This window comes from Salvia splendens, chromosome 4 (genome assembly GCF_004379255.2).
Source record: "Salvia splendens isolate huo1 chromosome 4, SspV2, whole genome shotgun sequence".
Classification (NCBI taxonomy): Eukaryota; Viridiplantae; Streptophyta; class Magnoliopsida; order Lamiales; family Lamiaceae; genus Salvia; species Salvia splendens.
Window position 1 is genome coordinate 4,075,477 of NC_056035.1, and position 26,492 is coordinate 4,101,968.

Consider the following 26,492-nt stretch of genomic DNA (forward strand, 5'->3'; position numbering starts at 1 on the left):
AATTATACCTCAAATGAATATAAGTTTGAACGCGTACAATTCAACTTTTATACTCCATTATTTCTATTATTTGTAATGAAATTTAATAGTAGTACATGAATATTAATGCAGCAAATTTTGATAGAGTCATGTGGTAAAAAACGCTAAAATATTAAACAAATAATTATGTGGTTTGAATTTAGGCTAACAGTTTCCGTTTAGCTAATTTTCTTAATTGAAGCGCATTTCTAGCATGTTGATCGAGCTTCGTTGTAATAAAGTAATAAGCTTAAAACATTTTTAAACGAGAGAGAAAACATCCTTAAGGCCACAGTACTTGAACAAGTATGAAAAGAAAAGAAAATATTGTTCGAAGATTCTTCTAAAGCCAATAGGTCTATTGCTAACATTGATTTTTTTTGGAAATGGTCATGTTAAGACTGACTGATTAAAAAATACAGATTTATCTTTCATTTTACAAAGAAACAAAGGGACACGTAGGAGAGATATTGGTTGAACATTAAATAAGATACTTAATAGATTAGGCCCAAATTTATTGGATTTAGCAAATAGTTTTATTGGGTTTCAAATACAAGAAAGCCCAACCCTCAACCTGAAACACGTGACTTGCCGCAATATATCTACAATAAAAAATTAGTACTTTAATTGAACAAGCATGTTTTTTAATTGTATTTATTCTCTGTATTTTTGGCATGAATGATTGATTCCATTTGTACGACTTGATTAATTGAATGTGCTGTTAGCATATGCATATAAAAATAGACAGGTGTGCATCTATTTTTTTTATATCTACGCATAATATCTACAAACAGATCATTTATAATCTATATATGTATATATGTTTTCTTTATCCTTCAAATATGTTACTATGTAGATGATTAAATTTCCCATTGATTTGCGGATATAATACAATTTTAAAAAATAAACTCATATTTTAAGAAATAATCTCTGAGTTCCCCATCATGAAAAAGTCCATTTAAAATTTGAAATTGTGATGCCATTTCATTATCATGCATGCATATGGGATAAGAAGAATTAGTACAGCACGCCACACCCAATTGATATTTCAACAAAGGCAAAAAAGATATTCCAAAATTAAAGCATGGCAGCGAAAAAGATATGATAATTTTAAGAAAAATAAAACATTTTAAATTAAATTAAAACAACAATTAAAAAAATGCATGTGAAAAGAACAGATCTCTTTCATACTAATATTATACTCTACTAAAATTTAAAATTTCATATCCACCTAAGTTCTCTTCATCTACCAGTCCTTTTTTCTCGTGTCTGACTACTGTACATTTACAAACATTTTTTCCCTGCCACTTGCACCAACATAATTATCAATCTACAATAGTGATTACAAAAATCAAACAACAAAATACCTAGAAATTAACTACTAAAAAATAGTAAATCTTGAAATCAGATGTCACAAAGCATCAATAATCCTTTGTTTCTTGTTAGCATTTTTCAATCCGAATATCTCCATCTCCATCATCCTCTTCCCACCGCAGCTCTCATCGCCGCCGCCCGATATGTTCACACCAAACAGCCTCACTACCGTGGGCTTATCCTGGGCCGGGGCGTCGCTATTCCTGGCCTTAAAATCTATGTAAAGCTGCTTATCCGGGCCGGTGGATCGACTGAAAGTGACAATGTCGCCGGCCTGCAAATTCTTCTCCTTGACGAAACGGCTCCAGCCCTTGGTGAGCACGTAGCTCTGGCTGCTGTTCCAATAAGAATACCGAAATCTCCAAACACTACCGCCAGAATCTTCGAAGTTGAGCAATACTCCCTTGGAGCTGTTCCCGCTCTGCAATGGGAAATGCTTCTCCGCGTGCTGTTTGGGGATAACGAGGCGGTTCAGCTTCCCTACATCGCTGGGCGTCACGGCCTTCTCGAAGAGCTGCTCGGGAGCTTTATCCGCGCGCGAGCAGGAGGGGCCGCTGCGGCCCCTCCTGTCGCCGAAGTGGCGGCGGCTCTGGTCGAGCTCGTCGGCGTAGGTGTGCTTGCGCAGCATGTCGACGATCTCGGCTTTGGAGTGGGAGTTGAGGAAGGTGGCCTCGATGCCGCCGTCGTCGTGGTGGCGCTCGGATAAGGGCTTGAAGTTGGTGACGGCGTCGCGGCCGCGGAAGCGCTGGGCGGCGGTGTCGTAGGCTCGGGCGGCTTCCTCCTCCTCGTTGAAGGTGCCGAGCCACACGCGCTGGTGCTTCTCGTAGATTTGGGCGCCCCACCGCCCGTTTGGCTGCGGCACCACGCCCTTGAACCTCGACGACGGGAGCTTCCGCGACTCCGCCTCCACGCCGTTCTCAGCCGCGTCGATGATCACGCTCGCGCCGCTTCCCACGCGGCAGAGCTTCTCCGCCGGAGGATTCGTCTCCGTCGCTGGCGGGGTCATCGAAATGGATTCACTAGTTGTGCTTTCATCTATGCTGCTTACGTCCATTTTTCCGGTTAAGTGGAACAATTCTAGAGAGAGAGAGGGGCGAAATATGGTTTATGATAAGAAATGAAATGAGTTATTGAGATGAGCGACTATCTAGTATATATAGAGGAGTAGCCCAAGGTTTTACGTTTGTGGAAATCAATATTTTTTGTATACTTGCATATGTTTCAAAAAACACCACTACATTTCATTTTTTAAAAGTGCTTAGAGCATCCACATTCATGCTCTTGCCAACGAGCACGGATATGGGCCCGGCCCCACTTTTTCTACCTGCTCTTAGGCAAGAGCACAACACCCACATCCGTGCACTTTCATAAGGACGAGCACAAGGGTCCCACCATTCCATTATTCAATTTAAATAAAAACATTTCTATAAAATTAAAATGCATTAAAAATACCCGAAATAATATTAAAAAATATATTAAAAATTACTCCCTCCGTCCAGCAATAGCAGTCCCATTTCTAAAAGGCACGGGTTTTAAGAAAGCATTGGAGTGTGTAATAAATGGTGTATAATAGTGGAATTTTGAGTCCACTTAAAATGTTTAATTTATAATTTTCTGATTTTAGTTTTTTTATCACTATTTTTTATTTCAAATTATATATCCAACCATCAAAGATTTAAAGTAAACAAACCACGCTAATTGCAGTCACAATCACAATATGAAGATTTAAACACCAAGAACAGAACCAGCTCAAGTCAATACACACTGCAAAATCCAAACTTTAATTCAAACCCGATGTGAATCGAAATTTTATGAACTTAATACTCCAATACAACAATGTTTTGGACCATAGTCCAAATCAGACACACAACTAGTCGAAAAACTCTAATTACACAATTTACACTTAACACAACAATTAATTTCAAGAAGAGAAAGAGGATTAGGGTTCGCTGAGAGAGAGAGATAATGGACAATGTTTTGGACTGTATTCCCTTTCAGAGAGAGAAGGAGACGACCGATTCGGGTTTGATATGGGATGGTGGAGGCGGCGCGGTGGAGGCGGTGGGTGATAAGGAGACGGTGGAGGTGGCGTGGTAGAGACAGCGTGGTGCAGGCAACAGAAGATAAGGAGGCGATGGCCGCGGCGCGGTGGAGGCGATGGAGGCGGCGAGGGATTAGGCTTCCCGAGAGAGAATGGGAGAGTGAGAAAGAGAGAGAATGGGAATTCTCGCAAATGAGGGTAGAGAATGGGGGTTGGGGTGGAAATTAGGGAATCAATTTGGGGTTTTTTAATCGCATTTTTGAAATTGAAGTGAATAAGTAGGGTAATTAGATTGTCCAAATATGGTAAGTAGAACCGGGACTCCTATTCCCGGACGTCCCAAAATGGAAAAACGGGACTCTTATTACTGGACGGAGGGAGTACATAATTAAAATCCTAAAAATTAAAAATTACATAATTAAACTCCTAAAAATTAAAATTACATAATTAAATTCATAAAATTAAAAAACTCACTACTCGTGGCCGAATTTCGCCCACATGTGTTTGATTAGGTCTTCTTGTAGCTCAACGTGGGTTAGGGTATCATGCATTGTGTGACTTGTTTCGATCCTCTCACCCACCATCGTATGCACACCTCAGCGTGGGGGAGACCTCGCGCTTGAGCTTCCGGTTCCATCCTCGTCGTAAAAGTTAGCCGACCTCGGTCCTTCGTCGGCTATAATCATGTTGTGTAAGATAATACACGTTTACATGATGTCAGCGATATTTTTCACGTACCACAGCCGAGAAGGGGCCTTCACAATGTTGAATCGGGCTTGAAGGACCCCAAAGGCTCTTTCGACGTCTTTCTGCTTGGACTCTTGACACTGCGCAAAAAGAACCCGTCTCGGGTCTTGCGGGTTGCTGAGCGTCTTCACGAAAGTCAACCACCTTGGGTAGATACCATCGGCGAGATAGTAACCCATGTGGTATACATTTCCGTTGACGGTGAAGTCGATCGCCGGTGCTACACCATTCAACACATCATTGAAGAGGGATGAAGAATAGAGCACGTTCAAGTCGTAGTTGGATCCGGCAACACCGAAATTCATAGGCGATAGTCGGCGACCACTTCAAGGATAAGTGTTGGGCCGCCGCCTTTGTGACCGCTTAAGTGTTGCCCCCTCCAAACAGTTGGCCAATTCTTCCAACTCCAATGCATGCAGTCAATGCTGCCAAGCATACCGGGAAAGCCATGGACTGTTTTGTGAAGATGAAGCAACAGTTGGCAATCATCGGTGGTGGGTGCCCGAAGGAATTCATCACCGATAGCTGAACGAACGCCCTCGCAAAAAATTTTAAGACAAAGGATTCCAGTGGACTCACCGACATGCAAATACTCGTCGAAGAGGTCAGCCGTTTGCCCAGTAGCGAGTTGTCGGATGGCACACGTACACTTCTGCAACGCCGAGAGACTTTGCTGACCGGCTGCATCTGAACTTGTTTGGAAGTATTCAACACGGGCGGACAATGTGTTGACAATATGCATGAACAAGCGCTTTGACATGCGAAAACGGTGCCTAAAGTAATCTTCCAGAAACAGCGGCTGTTCGGAAAAATAGTCGGCAACGAGCCTTTCGTGGGCTCCCTCCCGGTCACGATGGATGTAGCGGCGAGTTGATCTAGTTGGTTGAGGAGGAGGGGCGGGGGGATTCGCTGCGACATATGCTTAATAAGCGGCACGATGTTGTTCGTAGTATTCTTGTTCTTCGCGCTCCGCTTCCGCAATGAGATGGGTGAAATCCATTTGAGGTTTTGAGTGAGAGATGAAGGTGTAGATAAGTTGTATGAAAAATATGAATGAGAGATGATTTGATGTGAAAAATGGATGATGAATGTGTGTATTTATAGATGATTTTGGGGAAAAAATAAAAAAAATTCAAAAAAATACAGAAAAGCTGGCAAAAAACGACCATTTTTTTGGGGATTGTGAATTTTTTTTTTTGGTATTATTTTCGATTTTTTAAAAAATGCTTTTCCAATGGATATGCTATTGGCCAATCAGAATGCGCCACGTCGCCTGCTCGTTGGCACGGACGTGCTCGATGCATCAAGCAGCGCCGTACCAGCGGTGGACAGCGGCTCCGTGCTCGCCGATGTGGATGCTCTTAGTATTAAATTATGTTGATTTGGTATTAACACATCAAATATTATCTTAAAGTTTGAGTATGTATCACAAACAATGCAGTGTTGTCAAATCAGCTTTATGTATTAGTCAAAATTTTTGGTATTTGTAAATTTGGATTAAAAATTACCGTATGATAAAAGTGGAGTATAATTTAAGATTAATTTTTTTTAAAATAGAAAAAAGGGCGAAGAAATTTTAGATGTGGGTAATGTGGGTCAACCCTTAAGATAGTAAGGAATAGGAAGATTCATGATGGGTAGGTGGGTACCCTATTTATAACATGTTTAGAACTGTTATTTTAATCTAGAAAAACGAAATTGTAACTTGTTTATGTATTTGTAACGTAATGCAATGAAGTACAGCCATACAGGTTTACTATTATATAAAAGAAAAACAAAAGTTTATTTAATGAATAAATAATAATAATAGAAAAATGTATAGTAAAGTATGTGGGTGTTGTGGGGCAGAGAGGTTGATGGGATTCACATGAGTGTGGACCGTGTATGAGTAAGTTCATCCCCCCTGAGCCAGCTGACTATCAACATGGCCATCCCATTCTATGCCTATATACATAACAAATTGACATTTTTTTTATTGCCCAAACTCTTATCCTCCCATTCTCATCACCATTTTTATCATTTTATGTGTCAATATGTTAATAGAGCTATATATTATTGTAGTTCAAACTAGTTTATTAGAACATTTGATTATATGTTACTATTATAAATGTAAAATGGAATCACTTTTGTTGCATACATAGATCACTGCGGGCATTTACATATTTGTAATGACTTTTACACACTGCATGCGCTTTTATACATATAACAATAATGCATGACCCATATACAAAATTTATTAGAAATGGGCTAAATAAAAAAATTAAAATATTTTTCCCATGAAGAACTGGGAAAAGAGTAGCAAGAGAGAGAGTGTGGATGTGGGGGCATGTTTATCTGGAGCAGTATTGGGTGCAATAAAAGCAGACAACAAATAAATGAGCAGATTTAGATGAAGTATCAGCATCAGATAAGATTGAAAATTATTCATGTAAAAAAAGTGAGAAATTGAAGTAACAATCTCCCACTATAGGATGGGGGAGTGCATGGGCCACTGTATTGAGGCATGGATCACCAAAACTCTTCCATCCACGTCGATATTACTATCTGACATCGAATTACTTTCCACTATTGTCTCTAAAATTTAATTTAAATCCATAAATTTATGTTTCATGTTTTTGGTGAGTGATTGATTTAGTAGAAAATTTCTAACTAAACATTTCTTCTCTATACTGTGGATGAATTGAAAGATTAACAATATTATGACTATTGGATTTATGTACGGATAGTAGTCCTATCTTCTAATGGGCCCACTTGGTTTGCCAGCTGTAATAAGCCAATTTAAAGATTTATTAGCATTCAATAATTTGAGTTTTTCTTTGCCCCCATCATGGAGCAACCTCCACAATAATATATAGTCAAAAATTCAACTAATTTAGAATAATGATATTAATTTGGCATTGCTATAAATGCACTTTAGATATTGCACAATGCGACCACCTTTTACATTGAAATATTGTTTTAAAATTATAATGCTTTATAGATATATCCACTATATCCACTATTACTAATTTTAAGAAATGGACGATACAAATTTTAATATAAAACTAATTAAATAAAAAATATATAAATAGTTAAATGATTACTAATGAAAAATGAGTGACTAATTAAAGAAGTAAACTTACCAAAACTGAAAATTTCAAAACTTTTAGATAGATAAAAAAACAAGATTATTGGTTGTGATTATCGACGAGACCGAGTATCCCATTAGCAAACGAGTATAGAGTGAGTTTTATATTGGTAGTATGTACTATACTTATTTTTATTTACTAATTCTGTCAAATCTTTTCAACTTGAAATGATTTTTATTACCGAAATTTGGAATTATGACAGGACATAGTATTATTTCTTTAAATTTAAATTATGGAGTATATGAGAATATTAAATTTTAATTTATTCTTTTATAAATAATTACTTGAAAATAATTAATTAAATTGATGCCAGTTGGATAAAAATGGGAATAAAATTTGTGAGTTGAAAAAATTGAGATAGAATTGATACAAGAAAACATAAAACTGATAACCTTCGAATTTAAGATAGAACTAATAAAATTACTATAGATTGAAGATAAAATTGATAAATATTAGTCTACTTTTTAATATAGAATTAATAAAATTACAAAAAATGTCTGAAATAGATTCAACCGTGAAATAGATTCGAAATTGATAGATCAAATGTTTGGTAGGGTAAATAACTCATCCAGGGATGATTATGAATAAAAAATGTCATTTTTGTTCATAAATTGTATCCATAGATGAATTATCTGTCATACCAAACATACACTTTAAAGCATGTAAAATTTTAAAAAACTCTAAAATAAAAAAAATCCTCAAATTTTATCGAATTAAAAACATAACATACTTACGTTTTAATACAACATGATACTAATTAATCGGTTCATTTGAAAATTTTTATTGATAAATAAATCAACAATTATACGATTAAAAGGCCCTGAAATTAGATAATGTCAATCTCAAATACCATAACAAAGCCAATAAAAGATAATGGGAAATATTTTTGGTGAATTGATAGTGACGTTTGATCAATGGTCTCGCATAAATTAGGTTCGGTGTTACATGTGGATGATAGAATAATTTAGAAGCTTCCCTAATATCATCAAAGTGGAAAATTTTGTAACAATTTATAAAATTATGATGATTATACAAGGGTCATATGATGCCATGTGAGCTAGTAGAGTACAAATTAGAAAAAGAAAATTAAAATAAAAAATGAAAATGGTCCACATTGAAATGGAATTAGAGAAAAATAGGGAAAAATCGTACGATAATTGTGCATTAGTCATACGGATAGCCTGTCGATGTTAGTAGCTCTTCTCGCAGGTGGGAAGGCGTGAACATGTGGGCTGTCACTCTCTATCTCTATTCGTATTTCCTGAATTGCCCCTCGTTCAGGTAAGACGTTTACGTTGCAACAACGAGATCATATGACCATACTCGTCTTTTCATATGCGAACTGTTTCAAATTAAATCTGACATGTGTGGATGCGTTGTTTTTGGTCACTTTGAAATTTTGATCAATCTTCGTTCGTCCGTACCTTGAAGATATTGATTGGATTAAATAATGTTAAACTTTTCTTTGTTTGATCGTTTTCGGATATTCGGAATAAATCCATTTTCCAAGGATTTGATTTGAATTGAATTGTGAGTTTGAGAAAAATAAAATAAAAATTTAACGCCTTTGATGTCTGAATTTCACCATCCCAAATTCCCAATGGAGTCTTCAACTGATGACTTTGTTGCTTGAATCTGTTTTTTTTTTCATTGAAGTAATGCATGCTCCTATTTGTCTAAGTTTTTTTTGTTTGCTTTGTTGTTTTCTTTCTCTATTAGTATGCATTTGCATTTCTGAATTAGATGCTAGCTGCTGTTTTTTATTCTTATTACTCCATAAAAGATTCAACTTAGCTAATCGTATTCATCACCACATAATGTGACTTCAATAGTTAGAGACTTATTTATTACCCCATAAAAGATTCAACTTAACTAATTTCCCTCTCATAGTAGATATTCATCGGTTGGTATATAGCAATAGCGGTAGCCTAATGGGAATTTGAGTATAATGTGGCCTATGTTTTTTTAATGATGGCTTAGGAATCATCACACCTAGTTGCCAAAGGCATTTAAATAATTGTTGGGCAGTTATTCATCTCCCTGCATACACGTCACCTGACCTTATAATAACAACAAAGTGGGACATTAGTAATCGTAATAAAAATTTATCCTATACTATTAATTTTAACATTTTGCAGAGGATAAGAAAGGTGATTATTATTTGAATTGCCTTCTTGGTATCATCATCACTTTGCTCATCTCAAATTTAAGGTTCTGTCAATATGGTTGGTATAAATAGTACTAGTTAGGAATTAAAAATTAGGATAATACCTTAATATTTTCCAGTCTAGTTTTACGGGTATATTTTGGTTTTAGGATTGTTTATATGCTTGTCACGATTATTATCAATAGTAATGCAAATCTTCTCTATTGTAGAAGGGCAATCTTATCGTTTCACATTCCTAATTAGTAGTAATACTATTAACATAAAACTGACCATACAAAAACATTCATTTGTAAACCAAAACTTTGACTTCTAAAAATAGTACTGGTAAACAAATTCATTCAAATCAGTAAACATACTAGTTTGATTGTATATATGCCATCTTACACATTAGCCATATAAAGGCCTACATTTATCCATATATGTTGTATATCCATATGATATTACTCCAATATTATAATTATAAGCATATAATCTCAATGCACACTTTAGTATCTTAATAAATTTTTAACTTACGTTTTTTAAAACTTTTGTAATATTTAAAAGCTTAATTTTTGTTACAAACTAACAATTCAAACTACAGATAAATTAATCATATATTAATACATTTCCATAACCAAAAAATATTCTCTCTCATTTGGGCTGATTCAAGTTTATTAATTAGTTATCGTTTTCAGTGGGAGATGACTTAGGCCACCCGCAACGCGTCACGCAGGTGGCCCGTATTCCGTCACGAAGGGACGAGACGGCGGCGTGACGCGTTGCAGCGCCCCATCTCGTCCCCAGCCCGTTCCGCGTTCCATCCCGCCGTGATGAATGGCGAGACGTCTCGCCACGCGCCGAGGCGACGTAGCGCGCTCCGGCGCCATGCGTGACGCCCACTCACCGGCCCGCAAGTAGGCACCGTCACGCTGACTCAATAATTCATTTTTTAAAAAATTCGAATTAAATAAAAAAATTAAAAATGAAAAAGGTAATATTAGTGTTATATTACCGTTTTTTTTATTTTTTTATTTTTTTTACTCTATAAATACTCCTAATTCATCCTTATTTCACACACAAATACACATCTATTCTTCCCAAATCATCTCCATTTCCTCTTCAATTTTCATCTAACCGCTCATCACAAAATGTCCGGCGACGGAAACTCTGGCTGTGGCGGCTCTGGCGGGTTCGACATCAACGCGTTCGGCGACTGGGGGCATGTACAATGTCCTCGGTGGTGGTTCCGGTTCGTCGACGCCGGGCATCCAGGGTTCGTCGACACCGGGGGTACCAACCACCCCATTTTGATGTGGATGCATACGCCCGTTCCTTCGCCCCGAGGTATTCGCAGGGATTATCACAGATTCGGGAGGATTATTCCGTTGATCCCACTCCGGAAGAAGGCTGAGGCGGTGGAGGAGTCCAAGGCGGGGGAGGAGACCCAGGCGGTGGAAGCTCCAGGGCGGAGGCGGACAAGGAGGAGGAGGATCTAGGCCGACATCCGTACGGCCCCAAAGAAACGCTGGTGGTGTACAACGCCTAGATCAGCCTCTCGTACGATCCCATCGTCGGGAATCAACAATCCCGGAAGTGCTTCTGGGAAAAGGTCACCGAGGCCTACCACGAGATTAAGCCGAAGGGGTCCCGTCGCCGCACATATAAGATGCTCCGCGCTCACTTTGACCGAGTCGACAGAGAGGTCAAAAGATTCTGCGCCATCCACAAGAATGAAGCGGCTCATTACTAAAGCGGAGCCACGGGAGCCGACATTCTGAGGTCGGCTTTGAGCGTCTACTTCGACGACACCGGCAAATAATTCAAATATGTCGATGTTTGGGAGGTCGTCAAAGACGAGGAAAGGTGGGTCGGCGGTGTTCGGTCCAGCTCGGGCTCGACCTCGAAGCGCACGAAGCACACGGCGGGTGGCCAATACTCGTCTAGTGAGGGCGGTTCGGGCAGCGTCCCACAAGAGTTTGCCTCGCAGGAGGTTGTGGCCCCGGCAGACGATGCCGGGGGGTCCTCCCGTGGGCGCCGTCGGCCGCAAGGGAGAAATGCGGTGAAGGCGGCTAGAGGGAGGAGGGGCCAAGCCGAATCAAGCCAGGCGGGCTCGGGCTCGGGGGGGACCCTTGAACTCCCTTATGTCCATGTACATGACCACCACAACGGCGGACACTTCCCGCATGACGCCTCCCCAATACCAAACCTTTCTTAACGGAATTGCGTTTATGGCAGCACAACTTGGCATTCCGCCTCCTCACGGCTTCAGCGCACCTCCACCGCCTTCGGGGGATGATTCGTCGGCGGAGTAGTTTTTTTATTTTCTTTAAAATTGTATTTTAGATTATGTCATTTTTATTTTTTAGGATTTTAATTAAGTGTTTTTTTTTTTGAGTTTTAAGTTGTATTTTTATTTTATGTTGTTATTTTATTTTTAATGAAGTGTGTTTTTTTTAATTGAATTTGGTTGGAAATAAAAATAAAAAATGAAATTGAATGAATAGTAATTTTATGGGACGAAGGGTTGCAGGTTCCGTCCCTTAATTAAGAGATGGAGTAAAATAGTATAGTGTGGCTCATGAATAGTAATTTAAGGGACGGTTAAGTGACCGCATTGCGGATGACATTGATACGTGAGTATGTGACCATAGATGGGAATGCCACCTCAATCTGACCGACAAACGCGACTTTATAAACTCCTCTCCAATTAAATATCTCAATGTTGGCACGTTTATGATGGGAATCTTTGAACTTTTCTAATTTCCTTTTCTTTTGGCTTGCATAAAATAGTTCCATTCTCTTGTTTCTTAAGACTTGATTGGTAGACATATAATATTAAATATTATCTCATGATAATGTGACAATTTAAACAACTGCTCCCGCAAAAATAAAAAGAAAAATGAAATGAAATGAAAAAAGTCATATTTTTGGTTAATGGTTTTTGTGCATGACTAACTAGATGACGTCATATGCAAATTTGGATATTATCTATCTGTAGCTTTTTATGATCTTGTCATCATAATTAAATTAATTATTTATAATGTCTTCCAAGTAAATTTCCCACTTTTCAGATATCTATATGTATATAGATATGAAGTTTCCGTCGTACTGTATTTCTCTAGTGCAATTGTTTGTTAGTGGTTCTCAATTTTATGATTGGGAATTTGGTTGTTTCGAAAAAAGGAGAATAGAACAAAAAAAAAATTAAATGTTTTCAGCGTACCACGCTTTCTTAAAGAGCAAATTGCTATTTATTTAACATTTTCTTGCCACTAGTTTCTGCATCGCCATCACACAAAAATCAAAGCCATGCATTTCTTTTGTTTTTTTCTGTGTACTTATTAATACTACACAAATTGATCGGATATTGATAAATAATTATAATAGTGGGTGTAATTAGAGCATATTTTGCACCTAAAAATTAATAAAGTAAAATTGTACTAGTATAGAATATTTTTGCATACCATTTATTCTTCCTATTATTACATACTCCATATATTAGGGTTGAAACTTGATATATACCTAATATAGATCTTATTGTTAGGACATGTGACGATATTATTAAAAGAGAGGAATAAAGCACGTAACACAATAGTACTATATATACTAGTAATATAGTATAGTAGTTAACTAACATGGCTGACTAGGACGAAGACAACCTTGTCTAGTCAAAACCGCGGCATTTTTGTTATTTATGACTCCCTTAATAAACTATGTAGCAATAGTACATGTTTAATTATTAGTATTATTGATAAAGATTATCATTTGGGAAGGTGTAATTAAGCTGGAAAAAAATCGTGTCTAAGACATTAATAGTTTTAGGGTGTTTTTTTTTGGCTAAAGTCCACATAATAATAAATCACATTAACCAAGTACTATCAGACATTTTGATAATGAAATCGTCTTTCTATGACTAATTAAGGGAAGCTTGTGATTCAGCCCATAATCTTTCAAAATTGAGAGAAATAATAACTCCATCAAAAAATAAATAAGGAATTTTCCACAGAAATTTTGTTTGTGGATATTTGTCAAATGAGCATAGCTGTCGATGTCATTATCTCGAAGAATTTGAGACATGGGTTCCTTGTCACAGATAGGAAGACTTGGAAATTTTATTGCTAATTTAATTATCCAAGTCCACCATGCAAGAAATCTGCACCGATTTAATTTCCACAACTACTTGTTTTGTTTCCCCTTTTATTACGCCAATGCTAAAAAAATTCACCCTCTCTCTGTCTCTACATTGATACAAATTTTGGATTATATGTACGCAAATTATAGTACATAATTTAAATATGGTTGAATAGAAAAAGTTGTTAAAGAAAACAAAATGATGGAATGTAATTGAATGGAGTGAGCAAGTGGAAAAGTATGCAACACGGCCAAGTCGCTTTTGTTGACGGGGATGATATTATTTGCAAATTTTCCAAATATTTTTTAAATAAATGGGACCACTATTGACATACTCCTACTATACTATTTATATTAATATAACCCTGCGTGCCACATAACTCTTCCCATTGGCTGAGAACTTATGTCAGATATGATTTCTTCCTCTCTCATCGTAATTATAATTTCTGATGATCGGTGAATTGAAATAATAGCCTAACCAACCACTGTCTGCCCCTTCAAAAGTTTATTTTAGTTTGAATTTTCAAAACTTGCCATTTCTAAGATGAGTGATGCTAAATGGTCATCATGTGGCCGGCCATAAAGAGTTAATTTAGTACATTTACATGTATAAAAAAATTTGAATTACCGATATAAACTTATATGTGTGTGAATGGACTTGTGAGTTGATACTTATCTTTGAATTCCATTACGTAAAACACATTAATATCACGAATTATTGTATACGTTGAGCAACAATCAAGAAATGACAGTAGTAATAAGTTGAGCAAAAACTACAAAAGAGCAACACTAACATGTTGAGCAACATATAATGAAGATGATATAAAAGTAAAATCAAGTAGTATTAAACAAAAAATTTGAAAAAAAATCAATTTTTTTGTTATTTAATTAATTTATGGCTGGCCATAATGTGGCCGCATAACATTATTCTTCTAATATACATCCTTCTAGACTATCTCAATTTCTTATTTCCTTTATGTGGGCATATTCGTATTCTCAAGAATAATGTATCCCTTTATATTATGTGCAGTACCATTGTTTCTAACTTCTTTGCAACATAAAAGTATTACTACTATAAATTTGTAGGTGGATATATATGATGTTACATTTTGATTTTTTTTTAAAGGCAATTACAAATAATGTTTTTATATTGTCATGTTTTAATGCTGTATTTCTCTTAATTATTGCACTTTGCTACAGTATTGAAATTATATACACTCCATAAATGCAATTATTGTTAGATAATTCACTGTGTTTAAATTATTGTTTAAAAGGTAGGGTGTTAAAATTCTAAATATTTGTTTCATAACCAAAATATTTATTGATCAAAATACTTTTGGTAGAATGCAGCAAAATAAACCAGGATTTTTTTTCCTATACATATAATAATAGTGGTGCTGGTATATAAAAACAAAGAGCTGGCAATTGTAGCCGACATGCCACCCTATAATTTTAAAGTTATAAAAGTCAACATCAGTTTAAGAAAGTTGTTAGGTTTTAGTAATTATTAGTACTAGTATTATTCTAGCACACCTTAATATCATCAAAATTGATACCTCAAAAAAATCGTGTTCCCATACTTCGGAAAATGATTGTTTATACGGCAAACAATTTAAACAGTAAATAGTATATTAGCATGTAAAAATGTACTAATTTAAATAGCAGTATTAACTAAATTAGCAATTTTAAAGGCTATCATCAAATTTGAAAAACTAATTAAAAGTTTTCACACACCATATATGTTAATTAATTAACCAACTGTTCTTTAAATTTCTTTCTAACTAAGATGTATAAGATGAATTTATTCTAACTAAGAACTATAACATACATTTTTTGATAAATGAAAAAAGTCTAAATATTGAGGAGGGCGACCTAGTCAAATAGATGAATTTAATTGGATTTAGACTTTGTAGGAGTGGACTAACGTATACTACTCTTATCTCTTCATTAGTTCTCGAAAGTTATTAATCTAAAAAAATTAAGATCTAAATAAATATATCTATCAATTTAAGTTAGTTATTAGTCTACTAGTAGACGTTTTACAATGCTAAATAAATTAAGAAAGGAAAAGATATACTATTATATTATTGAGGGTGACTTTGTTAGGCTAATTGCATCATTAGGTTTGCTTTGGATATCTTAAGTGGCCATGTGATTGGACGATTAAATCGAAACATTAATATTTTATGCAGGGGTAGTGTGAACGCCGACGTGGCTCATTTAAACTCACATAATTTGTCATAATCAAGCAACTAATTAAATATAATTATGTGCTTGCTTAACCAACAGAATACTACATGTAGACCACCAAATTAGTACTTAAATAATAAACCTCACATGCTAAGATTGCTTCACATTTTAAAATTTGATTTGAATTCTGATTAGTCCAGTCAAAATAAAGCGTAAGTTTATTGATAAATGATAGCAGCCTGGAATTAGTATAAATATAAATTAAAGCTCGTAATACAAGAGATTTAGTGTTTTATAATATGACCTATAAAGTCTTTGTTTCCTTCAAAAATAAATCTAAAAGTCATCAGAAGTTGTTTGTTTTTCTTTTACATGTCATATACTGCCTAATTTTTTGAGTCAAAAATCAGAAACCATTTTGTTGATTATCAATGGGCCATGTGGGGATTATTTTATCTTACTATTAGTTATTAGTTAGGTCTAATATTATTATAGATGCATTAGTATATCTTTAATAAATTGTTGATCATTAGTTATTTTTATTATTGAAATGTATTTTATTTTTACTAAAAATTCTCAGATGAAATACCATAAATAAAATTAAATATCTCTTCCGTGGTACAGGATATTTGTCTTTTCTTTTCCTTATATCTTTATTTCCAATTATACCTGAATTTACCTAATTTAGGCTCTGACCTAGATTTTTTTTTCTGTCATATAAAACTTAATAATCAGTAAATCTAAGCGGCGCAGTTGTTTTAGATCTTCATCAAATGGGATAACAATTGACAACGACGAGAAATTACCCAAAAATAGCAAAAACTAGTAGTAGTAACAAAGGGATGGATAAGATAAATAAACACACAATTTCTTCTAGAAAGTAGTAACACATTTGAGGAAGAAAGAGATGAATGTATACGTCTATAGAAAAATTTAATTAGTTAATGGAAATAAGGTAATTGGGTAAATTGGAATTATATGTGAAATATGTAGTGTTTGTCGTGATTGTGGGGCCCCGATTCGTTTATTCGCAACACGCTGCATCAATGCAGATATTGTTCATGAAATTGAGATAAACATACATTATTGAAGCAGAAAAATGGAGCATGCAATAATTAATAAGGATATATGGGAATGGGACCACGCGCTTATGTTACTCTACTTGTCTTCTAACCAAATTAATTAAGATATTTGAAATTTCTTCATCAACTTGGATCTCATTATCAACGACTTCTGAACTTAATTCTTCATGTGATGGAACTGCATTTTTCTTTATACTTTTGTATTTTGCTATTTTTGTTATGAATATGAAAATGTTCTAAGCCAAGAATTGGTGACCAGATTCCATTTAGAATGGTGATATTTTGAACATCGACAAAACCGACGCAACATTATATTGGCAAATGAACAAATAAAAACTACTCCTATAACAAAATATCTCACTTCAATGTAAAGAAAAGATAAGTAAAATCACCATATAAGTCCATGAATTATTTCTATAATATTTAGTTTAATTTAGATGAAATCTCACGAACTTTTCACATAGTATCAAAGTTTCGCCAACTATGGAAAAAGGCTACGGTTATAGCTTAAATCATTTTTTTTCATAATATTATTATTTAATTTATATAATATTACTAAATGTACTCCTAATTTTTATTTTAGCCTAAAACGCATCCCACTCTTTCAACAAAGTAGAATGTCCTTTTCTCTTTATTGGATTTCTGTGTTTTCTTTAGGTCATTAGGTGTGTTTGACATTGTTGAGTTGAGTTTGTAACAGAGAGAAATCCATGAGTTTCATCGTAAAATCAATTGGTGATAGGAGGGGAGGCACATGAGACTTATATAGTGGATTAAGCTCTTTGTATATATCGATGTGGGATATTTTTATATTCATTTTATGTTTCAATTGCCAACACCCCCTCAAACCCTTTAAGGTGAATCTTGGAGGGGTTGGACTTTTTTATGATCGATTGGACAATCGGCCCAATTTTTTTCGATCGGTTGGACCACTGGCCCAAATTTTCAGCCCAGTTATACTGCTGGGTCAGTTAAATATGACCTACAGTCGGCAACCCACTCTGATACCATATTAAAAGAAAGATTGGGTAATTCTTGTATATTGTATTCATCGGTAATTCTCCTTGATATAGGAGTGATACAAACTATTTTAGGTAGACAATATTCTATTCTAGTGTGTATCAATTACCAATTAATTACAAATCTTCCCAAATATGTTATCAGAGCGGGTGAGGACTCAGAGCAATCTCATCATCGTCCATAAAACCTTTCCAATGCAAACAACCCAAAAACCATGTCAGAAACCAACCATTCTGACACCGAAACACCAAAACTTGAGGCATCAGGCCAAAGAACCCCTGTTATCACCCCTGAACTCGCCGCTCAATTTGCGGAGTTCTTAAGACAAAGCCTTGAATCTGTACCAAGCAAATCAAATCCACCAGACAAGACTCATCAGCCCAAGTCTTTAGGCGAAATCATCGTCAAGTCGAAATTGGATAGGGAGAATTATCCCATTTGGGCCAACCTTATGGAGAGGGCGATCGGAGGGAAGGGACTCACGTCCCATATTGACGGAGTAACCAAACCTCCCCCTCGATCAGACCCATCCTACCATAAGTGGCAACAGCGAGACCACACCGTCTTCAACTGGATTATCAATAACATTGAAGCTGATCTGGTTAATGAAGTGTCGCAATACGCAACGACGAATGACCTATGGGAGGGCCTTGCCGTCACGTATGGCAGCGGCGCGGACCCTTTCCAGGTCTATGACCTGCACAAACAAACTGGTGCCATCAAGCAAGAAGGAATGTCATTAGAAGCATTATGGCAAAAACTACAAGGATTGTGGATCTCGATTGATCGACGGGAACCCAATCCCATGGAGGGAGAGGCCGCATCGGCAATCGAAAAGTATAGCAGGATAGTTCAGAAACAGAGGCTCTACCAATTTATCACAGCGCTAGATGATAAATACGAAGCTGTTAAAAAGGAAATTATGAGACGAGATCCATTACCAACCGTACGAATAGCTTACGAGATAGTTCATCGGGAGTCGAACAATGACCAAATTCTGGGCACCGGAGGAGGCAGTCACTCGCAGCATCCCGGAATTGGCACCGGTCTCTCTGCTGTTGACCGCGGCCGTTCCGGCCAGCCACCACCCGCCACCAATCGCCCCTGGACCAAACGCCAAGATGAGGACAGAAATAAATTGACGTGCTCACACTGCGGCGGCCAGAACCACACGAAGGAATGGTGCTTTCTTCTTATTGGGTATCCCGATTGGTGGGATGATATGAAGAAATCGAGGGCAGCAAGAGCGTCGAACAGAACCATGGGCGGGCAGCAATCGTGGTGGCTGACCGCGCTTTCCAGCGGGTAACCCCGGCGCGGAGCAGGTCCGGGAGCACGCCGACGACGCCGATCAGAAATCAGAGGAGACGGCACGGGCGTCAGCTGCTCGTATTCGGGAGAATGCGCCGTCGACTAGGCCTTGGGAGGATGAAGGTATGAATTTTGGTATTAAGCGCCCCACCTTTAGTCTTATTGCAAAACAGCCCCCAAAACATAAACCCATTACAATTCCGCCCTAGCAATAGTCTGTCTCTAAAAAAATACCCACAGAATTTGAAAAATTGCAGAAAAGATCCCATTCGAAAACTCTCTATCTAAAACAGCCCCACAATTCCGCCATAAATGAAAAAAACACCAGAAACTCAGAAATTAGATTTTGACCCAATATTGTGTAAAAATCAATTTCAGGCCCTAACTCTTATTGGTGCATCTGAAACACAAGAAAAAGACAGTGATTGGATATTTGATTTTGGTGCTATTGATGCTATGTCGTTTGATATATCTGATTTTACTAACATATCTGCTCCTCGAAAGAAGTTTGTGGAGACAGCAAACGGACATCGAATTCCAGTTCAAGGTGCAGGAACTATCAGGATTTCTCCCACACTAAAGATTTCAAACTGTCTATATGTCCCATCATTGGCACATAAATTATTGTCTGTCAGTCATGTTACTAAGGAGTTATAGTGCAAACTACTGATGCAGCCAAATTTCTGCGTTTTACAGGATCTCAAGACGGGCTCGACAGTTGGCCATGGCACTGAACAAGAAGGTCTGTATTATGTGGATAAGGTGACCCAACACGGTACTGCGATGCTGACTCACGGATCGACTACATTACAGGGTTGGATTTGGCATCGCCGGTTAGGACACTCATCCCTAGGATATTTGCGTTTGTTTTTTCCTAATTTTTCTAGTACTCAATTTTCCTTTCACTGCGACACTTGTTTTCTGGCAAAGAGCCACAGACACTCATATAAGCTTAATAACTCTCGTATGAACACAACCTTTTTCTTTGATACACTCTGATGTCTGGGGTCCTGCCCCTGTTTTGGGTAGTTATTGATTTAAGTATTTTTTGTTATTCATTGATGATTGTACGTGTATGACTTGGGTTTATTTTCTAAAATCAAAATCTGAAGTTTTCGACAAATTTACTCAATTCTATGCTCTTGTACACACACAGTATAATAGGAAAATTCAAATACTCAGATCCGATAATGGGGGGGAGTTTGTAAATTCTCGCATGCATCAGTTTTTTACCGAAAAAGGGTTAGTGCATCAAACCACATGTCCCCATACTCCGGAATAAAATGGGGTAGCAAAACGTAAAAATAGAAAAATCTTAGAAATGACGCGGGCACTTCTTCTAGACTCTCATGTTCCAAAATCCTTTTGGCCAGAAGCCATAGCTACTTCAGTATACCTACTAAATCGTCTACCTAGTCATATCTTGAAGTCGATGGATACACTGATGCAGATTGGGCAAGCAATCCTATAGATCGAAGGTCAACTGGAGGATACTTCACCTTTGTTGGTGGGAATTTGGTCACATGGAGAGGTAAAAAGCAAAAGATGGTTGCCTTATCTAGCGCTTAAGCCGAGTTTAGAGGAATCACATGTGGCATTACTGAGATTTTGTGGTTGCGAAGGTTGCTTACAGAAATCGGGTTTCCGCCAAGTCAGAAGAGTCAGTTGTTCTGTGACAACAAAGCAGCCATCAGTATTTCAGAAAATCCAGTCCAACATGATAGGACGAAGCACGTGGAAGTCGACCGTCATTTCATCAAAGAGAAGCTGGAGGGAGGTGCGATAGAACTTCCATATGTTCGATCAGAAGATTAACTTGCTGATATTCTTACAAAAGTAGTCAGTCTAAAGACGTTCAAAGAAGCATTGGGCAAGCTGAGTATTGGAGATGCCACTGCTCAGCTTGAGGGGGAGTGTCAAAGCTTGGAGACCAAGAATAACACCACACAAGGAAAAATAATATATTTGGAAAGATTTGTAATTAATTGGTAATTGATACACACTAGAATAGAATATTGTCTACCTAAAATAGTTTGTATCACTCCTATATCAAGGAGAATTACCGATAAATACAATATACAAGAATTACCCCAATCTCTCTTCACAATTCACGTTAAGATAAAATTTTAACAATGAAAATCACTTTATTAACTTGGATTGAGTGAATATACGAAACATGATGGTTATGGATATTTTCGTGTCCAATTTTATAACTAATATGTATTAAATTTATTTGTGTTAGGTAATTATTTGTCCAGTAGCATCTGTGCCAAAACAAAAAAAAAATATTGACTATGATCAAATATCGTCAAACTACACATAAATAAATGATATGTATACAAAAGACAAACTTTCGAACTCATAAGAAACACATGGTTGCTATAGATTGTTGTTTTAATTCGCATTGAACAAATATAGTATTACTATTACAGCGTATGCTGACGACTAAAGGGCAAAAACTGGCATATACCTCTGCTATCTTCATCCAAATATTTCTCCACAAATATAGACAAATTCCGATCAAATCTCTAACACAATCTGCCTTCCAGCAACAAATCTGTCCACATCCAGTAATCAGCGGCTCCATTTTTTCGACCACCACCCAGCTAGAATTCCGCCTATAAATATCTGTGTCTCTTTCTCTCTGTATATAGCACATCCCCATCAACTCACATTGTATGTTGGTATGAACCCTTTAGCATGCTGACTCTCCATTTCCAGAGCCATCAACGATTTTTGCCGGTGGTATCGGTTTCTCTTTGCAGCAAGAGCTGCAGCAGACAAAGTGTAGTTGCATCAACAGCTTATGTTGTTAAAACACAAGTATGTGCGTATACATGCTAGCAAATGAACTTACAAGTGAGCTCGTGAGGTAAACCAAAGTCATAGTCATTGCGTCGCCTCCAGACAACACAGTAGTATATCCCGAATACTAGAGCAGAAACTACTACCAGACACGATATGCCTATTGCAACTTTCCCCCCAGTGGAGAGACCGTGCTTTCCCCAGAGCAGAGAACATTCGGGAAGTGAGGGCACACCGCACAATCCTTTGTTAGCAGAGAGACTGCAAAACGACAACAAGTTCCTTATCTATGCACATTATCCGTTCATGTACAAGTGATTCGGCCACACGAATTTAACTGCATAATTATTCCTATGTACTACCAGATTTCTAGAACTGCACAAAACTTCACTAAAGAGGCTTGTTTCTCATATCTTGAGTGAAGCTTTCAGATTATGAATTAAGCAGATTTCAAAATTACAGGGTGATTATTCAGTTAATACAAGCAAACTTAATGCTATTATGCTACACAGCATACCCTGCATTATACAGGATGAGCATGAAGTATGTATACAAGAATTGGTTGTAATGTTATTGTTATTGTTATTGAATTTGATTTAACATTATTTCTTGTTTACATGGTGCAACATAAAGTCAAGAGATCACAGTGTATGATGATGCTGATGTAAAATAAATCAACTCTAACAAGCCATTCTACACTAAAATCACACTTCTTTTTATAGACTTTCGTAATAAAATATCCAAGAGCATCACAAGAAAATATACACTGTATGCAATAGCTGAAACGTATGCAAAAGATTAGGAAGCGACGACATACTCTATAGCGCCACCATGAACCCCAATCGAATAAAGTTCTTCAGGAACCCGCCCTTCCAATAAGTTATCATTCAGTAACCTGAGTAACAGCAACGCAGTTTACTAAAATTAAAATAAAAGTTTGTCAAATAGTGCATGAACTTGAATGTTCTTCAAGTTGGGGAAGCCAGATTCTCAATTTTCTGTTCTTGAACAGAAGAGAGTATTAAGGGGAATCGAGGGCAATTCTTTGTTTGAAAAGTTAAGAAATGTAGCTCATGATTTATCCAATTCCCTCAGTTTATAATGCACTGGAAGATTCAAGAATCAGTTTCAAACAACGATGATATGCTCATAACTTACACGAGCAGCAGACTGGCAGAAGTTAGGCTATCTGGTATATATCCAGTAAACTTGTTATCCGATAAATCACTGCATCAAAAGCAGCAATATTATAAGAAAAAAGTGCGCCTGGCAACATGAAACAGCATGCAGCATCAGTCTATCCAGTTTCAAGATCCATTAGTATATAAGATAAACTCCATTTTTAGCTAAAATAACTCTGTGAAGTGCAAAATGATAAGTATCTTAAGATGTAATGAGTATAACAGTCAGTTTTTACGCCCAAGTGATATTCGAGACTTCATGATTCCACACCATATCATACCAAACAGAGCAAAAACAGCACGAAAATTGTGTATCTTACAGCTTCACAAGAGACTTTTGACCTAACCCTGAGGGTATCTCGCCTACCAACGAATTCGAACTCAAGTTCCTGCACATAAACAGTATTTCAATACATTAAAAATTCAATCCAGAAAAAAAAATTATAAGTACATGAAAAAAAGTTGAAACGATAATCAGAGTTATTAGGGCATCTGAGCGATGCCATTAGCATGCTTATCCTATAGTTTAAAAAAAAAAGAAAAGCATAAAAAGATGAATAGCAAAACTATTAGATACTTACAGGCTTACCAAATTCGTCAATAGACCAATTTTGTCACTTATATAGCCTTTCAAGCCTTGGCTTCCAAGATCTCTGTACACAAGATACACGAAAACAGTCCATCAAGTTGTGACATGAGGTAGAAAACCCTCTAGAAATTTTTTAATCGAGATATATAACATACAGAAATGGAAGCTTAAGCATGCCATTGGGAACTTCTATCTGGCTGGGTTGTGGAACAAAAACTTAGAAATAAACTATAAACTAGCACCATAAACTCAGTAGTCGACATGACGAGTGTTAATACAGAGATGCAAAGCTTAAAAGATTACAAGCTTAGAGACTGTTACTAGGTTGAACAATCATCGACTTGGGGGTTGTTTCGGTTTACAAGATTATATCTCATGATTAAATATGTATTGTGTTTGGTTCATGATATTGAATATCATAACTTAATCCTAGATGGATAATCATGTGATAATTAGTTATAGTCAATCCCCTCCAACTAATATAATCTCACAACTTAATCCTAGATGGATTATCATATGATATTTAATCATGGCAACCGAAGGGCACCTTAGTTGACATACATCAGGTACAAGTGAAAACGGTCAAAGTCACTTACATTTGTGAGACCACAAGGGCTTCGTCTTTCAACGAATGGCATGTAACGCCCTCCCAAGCATCCCATGTAGTGGGGGCACATGGATCACCGTTCCAACCCATTCTATCGGGCACACGCAGTGATTCCTTCAATGCTTTCATAGCAGTAACTGCACGAATGTTGGCTCATATTATCAAAACCATCACTTTCTGCAATATATTAATTCAACCTATTGTTTGCCCCAATTACCAACAGCAGCTTTCTCACACACTAACTGAAAGGAACAGAACACAAAAGGCAGTAATCCTTACAACAATGGTCAAATGAAAAGTACCCTTCATTTTATGTAGCATTTCCTTCATAACTAAGCAAGATATCCATTTCTATCCATAAAGAATCCAAGAAAACAAAAAGCTAAAAATCAAAACATGCTCCTGCCAACTTACCCTGATCAGGAACAGTCTTGAGATCAACGGGTACGATTGCATAATTCTCAAGGCCACAAATGATGGGCGCGCCCATAACCGATACCAACCTCACAGTCAAAACAGTGTTACTCAAATTCTTGGCAACGTAGCTGAAATCATAAGCAGCAAAAGCACCGACTTTGTCGAACACATCAACTCTGCTAACATTCTCCTCATTCACAATCACATCAAACACCCTCTGCCCCGCCTTGGTCACGCTCACATCAATCTCAGCGAAATGGAACCACAGCAAGTAATCAAGCTTCGCATCGACCGGCATTTCGTACTCCAAAATCCCACCCTCATCTCCCTGCGCAACTACCGCGGTCTGGTAAAGCTTCTCAGGGAAGTAATTAGGGCTCAATTCGACCTTCGCGATAGGCTTAGTCGCGGAAATCGATTTAATTTCCGCCCCGTTGGGAGTGGAGACGGCTGGTTGCCGGAACTCGGCATCGGACTGCCACGAACGGCTGAAGAAATCGGTGTCGTTGCTGAATCCGGGGCCCCATTGATCCGACCCGGATGAAAACCTACCGTAATTGACGAGAATGTAATTGGTGGAATTCTTGGCATAATCAAAGGGGTAAGCTTGCGGGTCGATTTGGGTGAGCTCGAGCGAGGCGACAACCGGCGGATCGGTAGCGATGCTGTAGAAGCAGACGTCGATGGCGGAATCGTTGTGGTAGAAGAAGAGATCGGAGTAGGCGCCGGAGCGGGAGACGGATTCGGGCCAAGGGGATCTCCAGGAAAAGACGAGAGTGCCCTCGACGGAGACGTCGAAGGAGGGGGAGTGGGATTTGCCGTCAAAGTTGTCGTAGACGTTGAATGTGCGGAAGAAGAAGCGGCCCTCGGGGGCGGGGGTGGGGATGGAGTAGCAATTCTTCTTGCCGGAAGAGATGGGGAAGTAGCGGAGAGTCTTCTCCTGCTGGTGGAGGAAGAGGAGGGGCTCGGAGACGACAGAGGTGGCGCCGCCGGAGTAGAAGCGGTCGGAGAGCCAGGCGGTGTGGAAGGCGTCGCTGGAATTGACGAGTCCGCCGCAGTCAATGTGCACGCTGTAGTCTAAGAGAGAGAGAGAAGGGGGAAATAAAATTCAAGAATTGAGTTAGTTTAGTTAGTTAAAGTTTGATGTGAGTTGCAATTGGAGAATTACAGTAGTAGTTAGTTAAGAGATAGAGAAATATTGAAAGAAGAAGTGAAATGTATTGGACTTACTGAAAGGGTAGGAGGAGGAGAGGGAGGTGAGGAGAGAAAGGAGGATGAATAGAGAGAGGGCGGACATGGCAAGTGACTATGTTGTCTGATAATGTTTGTCGTATGGACATAAGGAGGGAACTGTGTGTGGATTGTGTGTTTGTGTTGAGAGAGAGAGAGAGAGAGAGAGAGAGAGAGAGAGTGGCGCAATTAGCGGAGGAGCAGGTGAGAGGTAAAAGTAAACGGAGTGATGCAAACTGGTTTTATGGAAGCTATTTTAGATTTTGATCTTCAAATATTCTGTTTCCAGTGGGAATTTATAAATTGTTAGTGTATGTATTTAAATTAGGTTAATGTAAAAACTTAAATCTACTCCAGTAGTACTTTATAATCATTATATTTCTCTTAAGTTAGTAGTACTACTTATTATGTGGCTAATGGCCCAATAGCTTTTCTCCTTTTGGGAATGTACATACTAATTTAAAAGTGATAAACT

General features: G+C 37.5%; 2 protein-coding genes across 2 annotated transcripts; both read right to left on the reverse strand.

Annotated features, from left to right (window-relative positions):
• Positions 1-1,199: 1,199 nt before the first annotated feature.
• Positions 1,200-2,526, reverse strand: LOC121801376 (AP2/ERF and B3 domain-containing transcription repressor RAV2-like). The gene has a single exon (XM_042200856.1). It carries the CDS (start codon positions 2,444-2,446, stop codon positions 1,430-1,432), a length of 1,017 nt encoding a protein of 338 aa, XP_042056790.1. The 5' UTR covers positions 2,447-2,526; the 3' UTR covers positions 1,200-1,429.
• Positions 2,527-21,455: 18,929 nt separating this feature from the next.
• Positions 21,456-26,269, reverse strand: LOC121797973 (receptor-like protein 4). The gene is made up of 9 exons (XM_042196765.1): positions 26,018-26,269; positions 24,785-25,864; positions 24,360-24,507; positions 23,756-23,827; positions 23,495-23,563; positions 23,152-23,220; positions 22,811-22,888; positions 22,046-22,254; positions 21,456-21,959 (listed from the first exon to the last, which is right to left on the reverse strand). The coding sequence occupies exons 1-9, from the start codon at positions 26,082-26,084 to the stop codon at positions 21,853-21,855; spliced, it is 1,899 nt and encodes a 632-aa protein (XP_042052699.1). The 5' UTR covers positions 26,085-26,269; the 3' UTR covers positions 21,456-21,852.
• Between the last annotated feature and the right edge of the window lie 223 nt (positions 26,270-26,492).

What these genes read in the sequence shown, in the direction of transcription:
- LOC121797973 (XM_042196765.1), bottom strand. Translation starts at nt 26,084, where the DNA reads ATGTCCGCCCTCTCTCTATTCATCCTCCTTTCTCTCCTCACCTCCCTC. An exon ending in TTGACGAATTTGGTAAGCCT is followed by an intron (nt 23,564 to 23,755) that starts GTAAGTATCTAA and finishes GTTTATGTGCAG; the next exon opens with GAACTTGAGTTCGAATTCGT. An exon ending in TCTGCCAGTCTGCTGCTCGT is followed by an intron (nt 22,889 to 23,151) that starts GTAAGTTATGAG and finishes GCTGTTACTCAG; the next exon opens with GTTACTGAATGATAACTTAT.
- LOC121801376 (XM_042200856.1), bottom strand. Translation starts at nt 2,446, where the DNA reads ATGGACGTAAGCAGCATAGATGAAAGCACAACTAGTGAATCCATTTCG.